We start from the raw sequence: 13,184 nt of genomic DNA on the forward strand, positions 1-13,184 counted from the left end.
GAGCCTGTGCTCCGCGGCGGGAGAGGCCGCAACAGTGAGAGGCCCGTGTACCGCAAAAAAAAAAAAAAAAAAAAGTTTATTGTGGAAAGAACACAACATGAGATCTACCCTCTTAAAAAAATTTCAAGCGTACAATGTGTTATTGTTGACTGTAGGTACAGTGTTGAACAGCAGATCTCTAGAGCTTATTCATCTTGCTTGACTAAAACTTGTTCATTAATTAGTAACTCCACTTTTCCCCTCCCCCCTTTCTAGGTACCTCATATAATTGGAATCATGCACTATTTGTCTTATTGTAACTGACTTATTTCACTTAGCATAATGTGCCATGGTATTTTAAATGTAGTCCAAAATATGGAGGGTTTATTATATGTTTCATTTGGTTGCCAGGTGCTGTTTTTTCAAAGCCTAAAGAACAAAAAAGGCCTTTAAAAGTCTCAGAGACCTGGGTGCCTCATAGAGTTAAAAAGTTTTTAGGACATTATGTACTTTAGAAATCTGTTTTTGACTCTCCCCAAAATAACTTTGTTTTGTGTCTTTTTTTTTTTTTTTTTTTTTTTTGCGGTACGCGGGCCTCTCACTGCTGTGGCCTCTCCCGTCGCGGAGCACAGGCTCCGAACGCGCAGGCTCAGCGGCCACGGCTCACGGGCCCAACCGCTCCGCGGCATGTGGGATCTTCCCGGACCGGGGCACGAACCAGCGTCCCCTGCATTAGCAGGCGGACTCCTAACCACTGCGCCACCAGGGAAGCCCATTGTGTCTTTTTTATTTTCTGGTTTTATAGAGATTTGTAAACATTTTTTAATTATTATTAAAATGATAGGTGCTCATAGATAAAAATTCAGACTACTGTTATCTGTTTTCTTTATTCTATCCAAAAGTGATTATGCATACATAGACATAAAAATAAATTGTTTGCAACTTGCTTGTTTTGCTTAATGTGTTTTATACATCTCTCTATATTAGTACATGTGGCTATAACTTATTTGATTTTACATATAGATATGTGTGTATATGTGTGTGCGTGTGTATATATCATTGCACTTACGAGAGTATGTCTGTGGGATAAATAGAATTACTGGATCAAACGTTATTTGAAAATATTTTTAAATTGCATTTTCTTTTGCTTTATTGTATTTATTTTAAAAAGAGATATGTATATATTAACAAAAGTGATTAAAAAGAAAAAGTCAGGTGAAGATTTAAGCCATATATGTTGGGTCTATTTTTGGACTTTGTTCTGTTCCAGTGATCTATATGTCTGTTCTTACCCCAATACTGTACTGTCTTGATTACTATAGCTTCATACTAAGTCTTGCAATTGGATGGTGTGAGTCCTCAAATTTTCTTTTTTTGGGGGGGTGGGTTACTGCTCTAGGTCCTTCACTTTTTTATGTGACTTTTAAATTAGTTTGTCAGTTGGGATTACATTCAATGTGTAGATCAGTTTGGAGAGAAATGGCATCCTAACAATGTTGAGTCTTCCAATGCATGATTATCAGATACCTTTTCATTTATTTAGGTCCTTGATTTTTCCTCATCAAAATTTTATGTCTTTCATCCTATGAATCCTGCACCCATTTTGTTAGATTTACCTTAAGAATTTCATGGTTTTTTTTAATGGTAGTTATTGTAATTTGGTACTTAAATTTTTTTTCAATTTCTAGTTGCTCATTGCTAATATAGAGAAATACAATTGATTTTTGTGTATTGACCTTTTTTATTGCTTCCTTGCTCAGTTCACTTACTGGTTAGAGTAGCTTTATGTAGATTCTTTGGGATTTCTTATGTAGACAATAATGTCATTGGTAAACACAGACCATTTTATTTCTTCTTTTCCAAGCTGTATCCTTTTATATATTTTTCTTATATTGCTGGCAAGGATCTCTAGTGTGGTGATGGAGTGATATAATAGACATCCTTGCTTTGTTCCTGATATAAGGGGCAGAGCATTCAGGCTTTCACACATAAGAATGACAAGAGCTGTAGGTTTTTCATAGATGCCTTTTATCAGGTTGAGGAAATTCTCATCCCTAGTTTTTTCTGAGAGATCTTATCAAGAATGGGTATTGGTATACCTTGATTCCTGGCCCAGAGAAAATGAGATAATAAATGTTTGTTGTTTTATAAGAAAAAAGAATGGGTATTAAATTTTACTGAGTGCTTTTTCTGCATCTATTAAAATAATCATATATTTTTTAACCTGTTGAAATAGTGAATTGTATTAATGGATATTCTGAATAGCTTTAGTGAACATATTTGATTTACAATAAACTGTATGTATGTAAAGTGTAATATCAGTTAAGTTTTAACATATGTATACACTTGTAACACCATTGCCACAGTCAATATGATGAATGTATCTGTCACCCCTAAAAGTTTTCTTGGGCCCCTTTGTAATCCCTCTCTGGACTCCTTCCCCAAGCCCCGCCCCAGGGCTACCCCTTACCTATTTTTGCCACTATAGATTAGTTTGCATTTTTTAGAATTCTGTATACGGTTGACCCTTGAACAACACAGGGTTTTGGGGCACCAACCCTCCCTGAAGTCAAAAATCTGCATATAACTTTACAGTCAGTCGGCCCTCCAGATCCCAGGTTCCACATTTGTTGATTCAGCCAACTGAGGATTGTGTAGTACTCTAGCACGTATTTACTGAAAAAAATCTGCATGTGAGTGGACCCGTACTGTTCAAACTTGTGTTGTTCAAGGGTCAACTATAAATAGAATCATACAACATGTACTCTTTTTTTGGTTTGGCTTCTTTCACTTGGCATAATTATTTTGAGATTCTTCCATGTTGTATGCATACATTGATTGATTTTTGAAAGTTGAGCCAATCTCTTGAAGATTCTGTTATAATGGTGATTGTCAGACACTTTGACCACTTGTGATGAACTGTTGGGAGCAAATTCTTCAGCTTTCCTCTGGCTTTTTTTTCCCCTTCAGTATCTTATTTTGCAATAGTTTTGAGACTCACAAAAAGTTACAAGAAGAGTACAGAGTTCCTGTGTACCCTGCATCCAGCTTCCATCAGTGGTAATATCTTATATGATAGTAGTGCATTGTCAAAACCAGGGAATTGACATTAACATAGTACTATCAACTCCGGTATAGATCTTATTTGGGTGTCACTAGTTTTTACATGAACTCTTCCCTGAAAGGGTCAGAGATGCTAGAGTGATTCTCTGTCTCCATTCTCATTCATGCCCATTTTTAAAAAATATTTATTTATTTTGTTGCATCGGGTCTTAGTGGCTGCAGGTAGGCTCCTTAGTTGAGGCTCGAGGGCTCCTTAGTTGTGGCATGCAAACTCTTAGTTGCAGCATGCATGTGGGATCTAGTTCCTGGACCAGGGGTTGAACCCAGGCCCACTGCATTGGGAACTCGGAGTCTTAACCACTGTGCCACCAGGGAAGTCCCTCATTCATGCCCACCTTTTTGCTTCCTTTATTCCTTCATGTTGCTAACTAGTATTGATGTGCTGAGCTTTCTTTGGGTTTTGTCCATGAAGAAATTACACACACACACACATATATATTCCTAGTTTTGTGATATTCTGTGGTGTGTCACGTACCTTAAGGATGCCATCAAAGTCTCAAAATAAGTTGAAAGCTCAGGGACTTGCCTGGCAGTCCAGTGGTTAAGACTCCTCGCTTCCACTGCAGGGGGCATGGGTTCAGTCCCTGGTTGGCCTGGTCGGGGAACTAAGATCCTGATTGCATGGCGGCCCAGCCGAAAAAAAAGATGAAAGTTCAGTATGCTATATAGTATTCTGGGTATGTTCTTCAGTATTATCTTCTAATTTACTAATTTACCCTTCAACTGTGTATAGTTTAGAGTTTATCCTATTTTTTTGTATTTTTATATCTGTAGTTTTATTTTCTTCTAATATTTTAATTTGCTATCTTATATCTACATGTTCTTATTTAAATTTTTTTCTATTTTTTGTAGTATCTGGGCTTTTATTGGCAGTTATGCCTTTATTTTATGCTTTTGGACATTCTCAACATATTTATGGCAACACCTTTGGGACGGTTCTATACAATTTATTTGGAGTGAAGTAAATTCATTTCAGTTGTTTTTAACATTAGATTTCTTTATGTGTTTTATAATACTGGATTGTAGTCTTCTTTGGAGTGAATTTTTTGTTCTTCTGCTCCTGTCTTCAACTCCTTTGCTTTCTCCCATCCTCTCCCTTCCTCATATCCACCTCCTCTTTCTGCCTAAAAATTTTGAATTTTATGATAGCCTCACCCCTTCCCTCCAGGCTGGCCTTGGAGATCCAGCTCTCTTAATGATTCAGTTACCATGCTACCCTGGTTAGCAGATGGGAGAAGAGTCTGTAGAAGGTTTGGCTCAGGTTCAGGTCCCTAGGCTGTGCCTGTGTTCTGTTGTAGCCTTAGGTAACACTTGCCTACGGGCTTCCTTTCAGGCTCTTGGTAAGATCAACCATCCTTAAACAATGATCCTGGCTCTGGTCTCTGTCTGAAGTACTTTTAGTTTTCTTTACCCTTCAGGGCTGAGCTCTTTCAGGCCTAGAGCCTGTCAAGTCTGCTTTTTGGTCTGCCTACAATTTCATGTTCTAATATTTTTGTTCTGTGAGATTTTTTTGTATTGAATCCCACTTAAGCCTTTTTCGTTTGTTTGTTTTCTCTTTTTATATTTTGTTATGTTTGGAGCAGAGAGAGTTTTTGGATTATGAACAGACTGATTCATCTGCACCCAGAAGACATCTCCATGAAGTCTCTCTTGTTTTAAATTTCTTTGTCTTGGCAGTCTGTTCCTGTTTTATGAGTGTGTATACATTTTCCTCTTAGAATTTGAGATTTCTGAAAGTTCTCAACTCTTTCCCGCAGTAACGCTTTCACTAAGGCACAGTTCCTGTCAATGTTTGGAGTTTCCCTTGTTTTGAATAGGGTGAATTTTTTCATATATTTAGTGATTTTTCTATGTTTATCCTTTAAGTTTGAAGGTCTCTTTTGGTATTTATTGGTAGAGATTCTATAAGTCATCATATGATTTGTTCCCCAGCCCTAAGTAAAAGAAGAAAGAAAAAAATCTAGGTTTGTTAAATGTTCTTCAGTGGTTTAGAAGGCAGTAAGTGCTTTGTGCATGGTTGAGATGGAGCTATAGGTAGAGACCTGGTGAAGACAGTTTCTCCTTTGTTTGGGAACTATTTCTTCCTGTGTGTCTGCTTCGAAAGCCATAAACTATCTCCTCCTACCTGCCGCCTGGCTCTGAGGCTCTCTGAAGGATCCCCATTTCCCCTCCCAGTCTTCTTCTACTTCCCAGACCTTTCCTGATACCTACAGCCTAAGTGTAGTGTCATGCAATTTCTGCCTTTATGAATTCCAACTGGGGAGGCCCTAAGGGGGTTCGAATTTGTATCCATCTTGGTTTCTGTCCTCATCTCTGATCTAGGAGGTGGGCACTATCCACCACACGCAGAAAGGGAAGCCCACCAAGGGAGTAAGTGAAAGTGTTCTCTACATCATGCTGCTATGTGCTACTTCTTAGCAAGAGTGAGTAACTGAAATGATGGTTCCTGTTGCAGGCTAGATTTGCCAGTAGTTCAGAGAGTGTTTTAGCACCAGGCACTCATACTAGTACAATACTAGGATGAATATTCATTATGAGATGATGAGGAATAATGCTTAAAGTACTGGACTCAAGAATCAGAAGACCTGGATTTATGTCAGTGGCACTCAACTTGTTCTTCAGTTTTCTCAAGCGTAAAGCGGAGTTCGTATTACAGTTTTCCCTTGGTATCCACAGGGGATTGGTCCCAGGACCCCCGAGGATACCAAAATCCATGGATGCTCAAGTCACTTATATAAAATGGCGGAGTATGTATTTATGAATTCCGTAACAGCACTGTTGTGTACATCAAATGAAATATGTGGTATATATCATAATAAGACCATTGTAAACTTGTACTACCATGAGATAGTCTTACTATTTTGTATTATTTTGACAAAATTCTTTCTTCATCTTAGCTCAGAGCACTTTTTAAATTTAGTAATTGTTTGCATTTAAGAGAAAAATATTCATTTTAGCATTGAGTTAATTGCAGTAAATATTACTTTTTAAAGTTACTGAAATCAGCTAAACATTTGCTGTGCTGATTTCTCCATGAATAACCCCTTATCCTTTTATTTAATTAATACACAGGAAATCTGATTGTCAAATTCATAAAATGAAAACCTTCATAGAGATAACAGTTTATAGTTCTTTATATTAATATAAATAATCTCTTGCTTTTCTTTTGGTTATATAAGGTAGGAAGATAATAGATCACAGTAGCTTGGGTTTGAATACTGCTTTTTTACCTGCTGTGTGACCTTGCAAATTAAATAGTCCCTCTGAACCCTCATATATAAGCTAAAGAAAATAGTACATTCCAAGCTTGTTTCAGGATTATGTGAAGCTTAACATATGTACTATACTTGGCATGTAGTAGTTGCTTAATAAGTGTTTAGCCATATTATTCTCAGTGTACTGAAGATCTCATCCTAATTGGAACAGTAATCACATTTTGTCTTTCTATTTATAGAAAAAGGAGTAAATTGAATCTTTGAATATATGTTATTTCAAGGTGATTTTAAATAATAATAATATATCGTTGATAAAATGTTCTTTTTTTCTTTCCTGTTTTGTTTTTAAATCATAGGGCCCCTGGATTTAAAAGTTTTCAACAACAGGACAGTCAGGAACTTCTTCATTATCTGCTCGATGCAGTGAGGACAGAAGAAACAAAGGTCAGGTTTCTTTGTGTTTATCACATATTCTCTTTAAGAAGAGGGTACAAAACTGAAGGAATTTTTACCAAAATTTTAATGTACGTTTGAGAGTAATTTGATTTTTTTTTAAACTTCTATTTACTCTTCTCTTCCCCCCACTTTTTTGCCCCTTCTACCAGAAGATTATTTTTTCACTCTTTCGCAACTCTGTTACCCTTTATTAGTTAATGCCCTTTGGCTATAAATAACAGAAATTAATTAATACTAGCTTAAATAAAGAAAAGGGAATCTAATAATCCAAATAAAGGGGGATATAGGACAGGAAGGTTCTCAGGAATCCGGAAAGTATTCTCCTTTTCCCCCCAGTTTCTATGGCTCTATAGATTTTCTTTACCCATCTCTCTGTGGACAGAGTAGTTTCTTTGTTTCCCTGTCTGAATGGTAGCACCTGACCACCATGGCTTGCTGCTTGTGAATCCCAATTCTAAATTCCCAAAAGAGAGAAGTCCCATTATCCCATGTTGGATTGCAGTCCACTCAGGAACCAGGAAATTGGGGTCCCAGCCTCCTGGATCAGGGACTGTTTCTGAGTAAAAAAGGACCGGTTAGATTTCCCAAACAGGGTTTATTGTAATCCTGTCCCTTAATTGATTGGCTGTTGGTTGACTTTAATATTAAATTATATTCACCTTTTTTGGTGGGGTCGTATGCAAATAGTATACAATTTTTCAGAGAAAATACAAGATATTAAAGATGCAAGATATCAAATACACAGCACATATCCTCCACTTCCTCCCTTTCTCTCTCATAGCAGACCCTGCTCATCATTCATAACAGTTCCACTGAGTCAGTGTTCAGTCTCAGAATCATTCTCAACACAGCACTCTGGGCAGCCCCTGCCAATCATAATTGTTAATAACAGGTGAAATCCCGTTTTCTGTTCAAGGTGAATACCCTTCTTAATCTAAATATTAATATGGTAGTAGAGCAACCAGGTGAAAATGAAGTGCTGATATGTTTGTGGTAGGTGTTTACTATGTTACTAGGCAGGGTGGCCCCTCCTTTTTTTTTTTAAATTCTACTTTGTTTGAATTGTACATAACATTGTAGTGTTTCTTTACTCCTAATGGCCAGTTTTCAGTGAAGAGAGAGTTATGGTTCTGATATTTTTTCGTAAATTATCTTAAAGAATGAGTTAAGGGCTTCCCTGGTGGCGCAGTGGTTGAGAGTCCGCCTGCCGATGCAGGGGACACGGGTTCGTGCCCTGGTCTGGGAAGATCCCTCATGCCGCGGACGGCTAGGCCTGTGAGCCATGGCCGCTGAGCCTGCGCATCCGGAGCCTGTGCTCCGCAACGGGAGAGGCCACAACAGTGAGAGGCCTGCGTACAGCAAAAAAAAAAAAAAAAAAAAAAAAAATGAGTTAATTACACCCTCCTGCTACCAAACAGTGTATATTACAATCCTATCCTTAACTGGCTGTTGTTAGACTTTCATATTAAATTAGTTGAATTCAGCTTCTGAAGGTGTCATTCCTTTTCTGCCATCTATTTTATATATTTTGATTATGAACCCTACTACCTTCTATTTAGATTTACGTCTATCATCTCTCTTAGATTGTGGTCTCCTCAAGGAATGGTATCCCATGTGCCTTGCACACAGTAGTGCTCAGTGAATGTTGAATATGTTGTCTGTGCTTACCCCCCGCCCCACGCCCTTTTTTTTTTGTTGGCCACGCCTCATGGCTTGTTGGATCTTCGTTCCCAGACCAGGGATCAAACCTGTGCCCCTGGCAGTGAAAGCACCAAGTCCTAACCACTGGACCACCAGGGAATTCCCTGTGCTTACCCTTTAAATGGACAGTATTTCTTGAGAATTTGAATTGGGAAGAAAACAGTCTCTTAAATGATTTATACTAGCTAGTTACTTGGGGATTTGCAGTTATTTTGAATATGTTATAATTTGAATAAACTGTTAAATTGACAGGGTAATTCTGCGTTATGTTTTACCTGTAATTTGTTTTGAAAAAAGTCAGTAAAGAGATTTGTAATTAGTTAAGTTTTGGGACATTAGCACAATCTCCCTGAGCTAATATTTGATCACATTTTCTTAGATCTAGAAACTGATATCAAGAATGGAGATTCAAACTTAAGTCTTTCTGACCTCGAAACTAATTATCTAATTTTATCCAATACTGCTTATTAAAGTTTAATTTTAATTCTTGGTCATCAGTGACTAGTATAAATAACCCATTTTTTAAGCTTGCTATTTAAAATTTAACCATAATTATTTCACTATTTGAAAAAAGTATTAACTCTGATTTAATAATTATGATATATTGATACTCTTATTGAAGGGGTCGATGCAAGGTAGTAAGGTGGAAAGAGATGCTCTGTCTTTGTGTTATGAGTAGTAAATGCATTTTGGCCTTCTGAGCCTACAGATGACATAGTAGTTACTTTAGGATTAATTCAAACCATCAGTTGCTAGAATAATATTTTTTCCCCTATGATTTGCAGGATACATTTGCTACATGGTGGTCATGTATCATTGTAAATGGAATTAAAAGTCACTCTTTGCAATGTTTTTCTCTGCTGATATTACAAATAAAACAATAAAATCTATCCCTATAATTTTTTTCTGTTTTACTTGTATTACTTGATGGCATTCTTTGTTACAATTAAATTATTCTTTTGTCATAATGATACATTATGATGATTCACAGTATCTTGAAAACTCAGGCAGTACAGCAGGAAACATTGGTTTTTGAAAGCTCTTATCTTTCTTCCTTTATTTGAGGGTTTTAGATGGTGTGGCAGAATTAAAATGTCAAGTCTGTGGATCTATTCAGTCTCGTAAGCAAGGACAGTCGTGCCAGTCAGTTACAGTGAGTACCCAAGCAGGAGCTGCATTGTCTGGCCTGGGAACTCCACAGCTGTTAATCGGGCTGCTGTTGTAGTTTGTCTCTGCCATGTGTTTTTTGCTTGAAGGAAGGTTACAGCGGTATGTCTGCCACCAGACTCTTCTAGTGATGATTAAAAACTACTGACCTCTTTTCATATTGTTTCACTAGGGTCTTTTTCTTATGACTCTGAAGTCGAGGAATATAACTCGCTGAGTAGAGAGCTAAAGAAAGGGATCATTTGTGCAAAAATTCTAAATTTTTTATGTGTGAAATAAAAATAAAATTCACAATAAGAACTTCTTTTATAGGCAGCCTTTTTACCTTAGAAATATATGCTTCTTTACTTTTTTCCTTTTAATTTGAGCTATCTCTAAATGAATGATAATTACATTTGCATTATCAAAGATATATCCCTTTAATACATTACTGGGTAAGATTATTTTAAAGGTAGAATATCTCAGCTAACTTAAATTATGAGTGTTTGCATTATTTTTGAAAGAAGTTTAACATGGAGATTTGAACTAGTCGAACATGGGTACTGCTAAATGATTTATGTGCCGTGGTTGTTAGTCACTCCCTAACCAAAGTCTTTTTTTTTTTTAAACCTAAATGGTTCAAAGCACAACAATGAAAGGTTGGAGATGGACCTAAGCCTATTTATTTTATTCAGCTTGATGAACTACCTATTAACTCTTTAACGGTTTAGGGCAGAGAATATAAATTTGTGGCTAGGATAAAATAAAAAAGCAAAAGTCTAATAGTTTAAAAGTCAATCATTTCAACAGCTTAATTGTTTTTACTCTTTTTTAAAAGTGTGATATCATAGCTTACATTTTAGAGTATGGTAAAGGCTCATTCAATTCTACTGAAAGTCGTCTGAATGTTCCAAATTGTAGAATAAATTTACAGACTTCTAAGTTGAATTAGAGGCTTTATCTTTAGTGGCTGGAGAGGCCTTTTACAGTTATATTAAATATTTATAGGTGAACATGGGTATTTATTGACATCTTTCATTTAAGTCCATTAAAAGTTTCTCTTACATGGAATTCACACCATTCTAATTTTCATATTTTAGTTTAATAAGTTCTCTGTTCAAGGTATAAAAGTCAAGTTGAGCTTGGACAATATCCAAATTATATAAACTTTCAAGTTTATTGAGTCTGAATTGGAGATTATTTCAATACTTAATAGCTTCTGGGCCACATTATTTCAGTTTCTTTCACATATATTTCAGGAGAGTGTGACATGGTATGGATTGCTGTATGTTCACTTTTACACCCTACTTTGTATCTATGTAATGTATACATTGCATTAACTTTCAAAACAACACTTGAAGAGAATAGTGAGCAGTTCTAGGAAATAAAATGTGCTGATCATAGGCTAGTTAATAAACAAAACTCACTTTCATAATTATTGGGGGAGGGTGTTAAAAACTTACTGTAAAACATCACACATACAGAAGAATGTGTACCAATATACATATACTTTAAAGCATAATATTATTATAAATGTTATTAGTACTTCTCCCTACCACCACCCCCAGAGTTAAAAAAGAAAAAGAATGTTATTAGTACCATAAAAACTACCTCTTTTTTTCAAATACTTCTTCCTTATCAGAGGCAACCGCTATTTTGACTTTTACAGAAATAATTCCATTGCTTTTTCTTATAGTTTTTGAGAGCTACCTCTGTATGCTTAAATAATATATTGTTTAGTTTTATAAAACTGGGGGGGCTTCCCTGGTGGCGCAGTGGTTGAGAGTCTGCCTGCCAATGCAGGGGACATGGGTTCGTGCCCCGGTCCGGGAAGATCCCACATGCCGCGGAGCGGCTGCGCCCGTGAGCCATGGCCGCTGGGCCTGCGCGTCCGGAGCCTGTTGCTCCACAACAGGAGAGGCCACAGCAGTGAGAGGCCCGCGTACCGCAAAATAAAAAAAAAGAGTCAGCTTTCGATTCATTTATTCTCTTCAATTTCTACTTTTATCTTCATTAACTCTTTCCTTATACTTTTGTTTGGTTTGATGTCCTTTTCTAAATTTATAAGTTGGCTGCTTAATTCATTTGTTTTTATTCTTTTCAACTGATTTAAATATATAAAGCTGTGAATTTTCTTCTGAACGGTGGGAAGTATCTTGGATTCTGATATGCAAAGTTTTATTATTCTCTGGGAAGTCTGCAGTTGGGTTTAATTTCTCTGACATAATAATTTTTTAACAGCAGATTTATGTATCATTTTCACACCAAGAAGTCCAGGTCTAACAGTGGTTTCACATATATGAAAACCTGTGATTAAGACTTTACTTAAAAAATATATTTTGAAGAATAATTAATAAGCTTTCCCCTCACCCCACTGTTAAAATGTGAATTAAAGAAGATTAAATTCATCCACTAAGTAGGACCATAATTAGTGTAAAAGATGATAATTTATTAGCTTAAATGTCTTTATTTTTGGAATATATATAGTTTTATTCTGAGAGTTTTTTGTGAGGTTGGATCTTTCCTAAAACACATGCAAGAGATGTGGAACCATAAACCTTATCATTTACTAAGAGTTGCTAATGACTTTAACACATGATTGTTATTGACAAATAAATTCAAATAAAACAACAGTTAAGATTTGGGTTCTTGCTGTGGAGAATATTCTGGACTTTAGTCATCTATGTATATAAGTAAAATAATCTACATGGAGGTCATAGTGACCAGTTTAATAGCTTCTTATATATTTATATTAAGATTTTCTTCATAGGTAAGAAATTTCCTATGGTCTATTTGTTACTTTTTGTCCTAATTAAGGAGTAAATTATTTTAGGGACAGAGTGGGGGGAGAGGAAGAGAGGGGGCAGGAGACAGGGAGAGATAGGGGAGAGAAGGGAAAAGGAGAACTTACTCTAAACCTATAAGCAAAATGAAACTAGGCTGCTTGCTTTTTGTCGACTGAGGAGAATGCTTTAAACCCAAGAGAGAACCTAAACTTGGGAATCTTGACTTTTGTTTGGGGGAGGATTTGGCATTAGAGCATTATTCATTAATGGAATTTTAGAACTAGAAGAAAGGACATATTTGATTTTTTAAAAAATTCAGTCATTTTATTTTACTAGGGAACTGAGATCCACTGTACCTTGCTGTTTGAAAGTCCTCCTCTTATTAAGAGGATGAGGCTTGAGTTGATTGGCACTAAAACCGGATTCTATTTACAGGAACACAAAATAATGCTTTGAAAGAATATATTCTAGTATAGATTCTTAATAAATTCTTATTACTTTGTTTTATAGCGAATACAAGCTGGCATTCTCAAAGCATTTAACAACCCAACTACTAAAACTGCTGATGATGAAACTAGAAAAAAAGTCAAAGGTATGTTGACTCTTTCACTATTAAAACTTTTTTCTAGAAGAAAATATTGTAAGTTTCTTTTTGGGGCAGGGAAAGGAACTGAGCATTATGTGAACTAATGGCCTTAAAAGGAGGGTGTACTTACTCCTGTGGCTGCAAGATAGTCTAATGAGTCATCGAAAGAAAATGTTAGAATCCATGTGAATT

The 13,184-nt window shown here is 36.2% G+C and overlaps 1 protein-coding gene across 11 annotated transcripts in view; it reads left to right on the forward strand.

Annotated features, from left to right (window-relative positions):
- The window catches only part of USP45 (ubiquitin specific peptidase 45), a 65,463-nt gene that overhangs the window by 33,173 nt on the left and 19,106 nt on the right, over positions 1-13,184 (forward strand). For 9 of the 11 annotated variants that reach the window (XM_049695134.1, XM_033418765.2, XM_033418771.2 and 6 more), the window contains 2 exons: positions 6,674-6,761; positions 12,917-12,998. In XM_049695134.1, coding sequence (XP_049551091.1) covers positions 6,674-6,761; positions 12,917-12,998 — 170 coding nt within the window. Of the gene's footprint in view, positions 1-255; positions 637-6,673; positions 6,762-9,259; positions 9,379-12,916; positions 12,999-13,184 lie in introns of those variants that run through there. The other 2 variants (XM_033418775.2, XM_033418776.2) reach the window with 2 other exon arrangements.

The sequence above is a fragment of the Orcinus orca genome, chromosome 12 (assembly GCF_937001465.1).
Source record: "Orcinus orca chromosome 12, mOrcOrc1.1, whole genome shotgun sequence".
NCBI classification, from domain to species: domain Eukaryota; kingdom Metazoa; phylum Chordata; class Mammalia; order Artiodactyla; family Delphinidae; genus Orcinus; species Orcinus orca.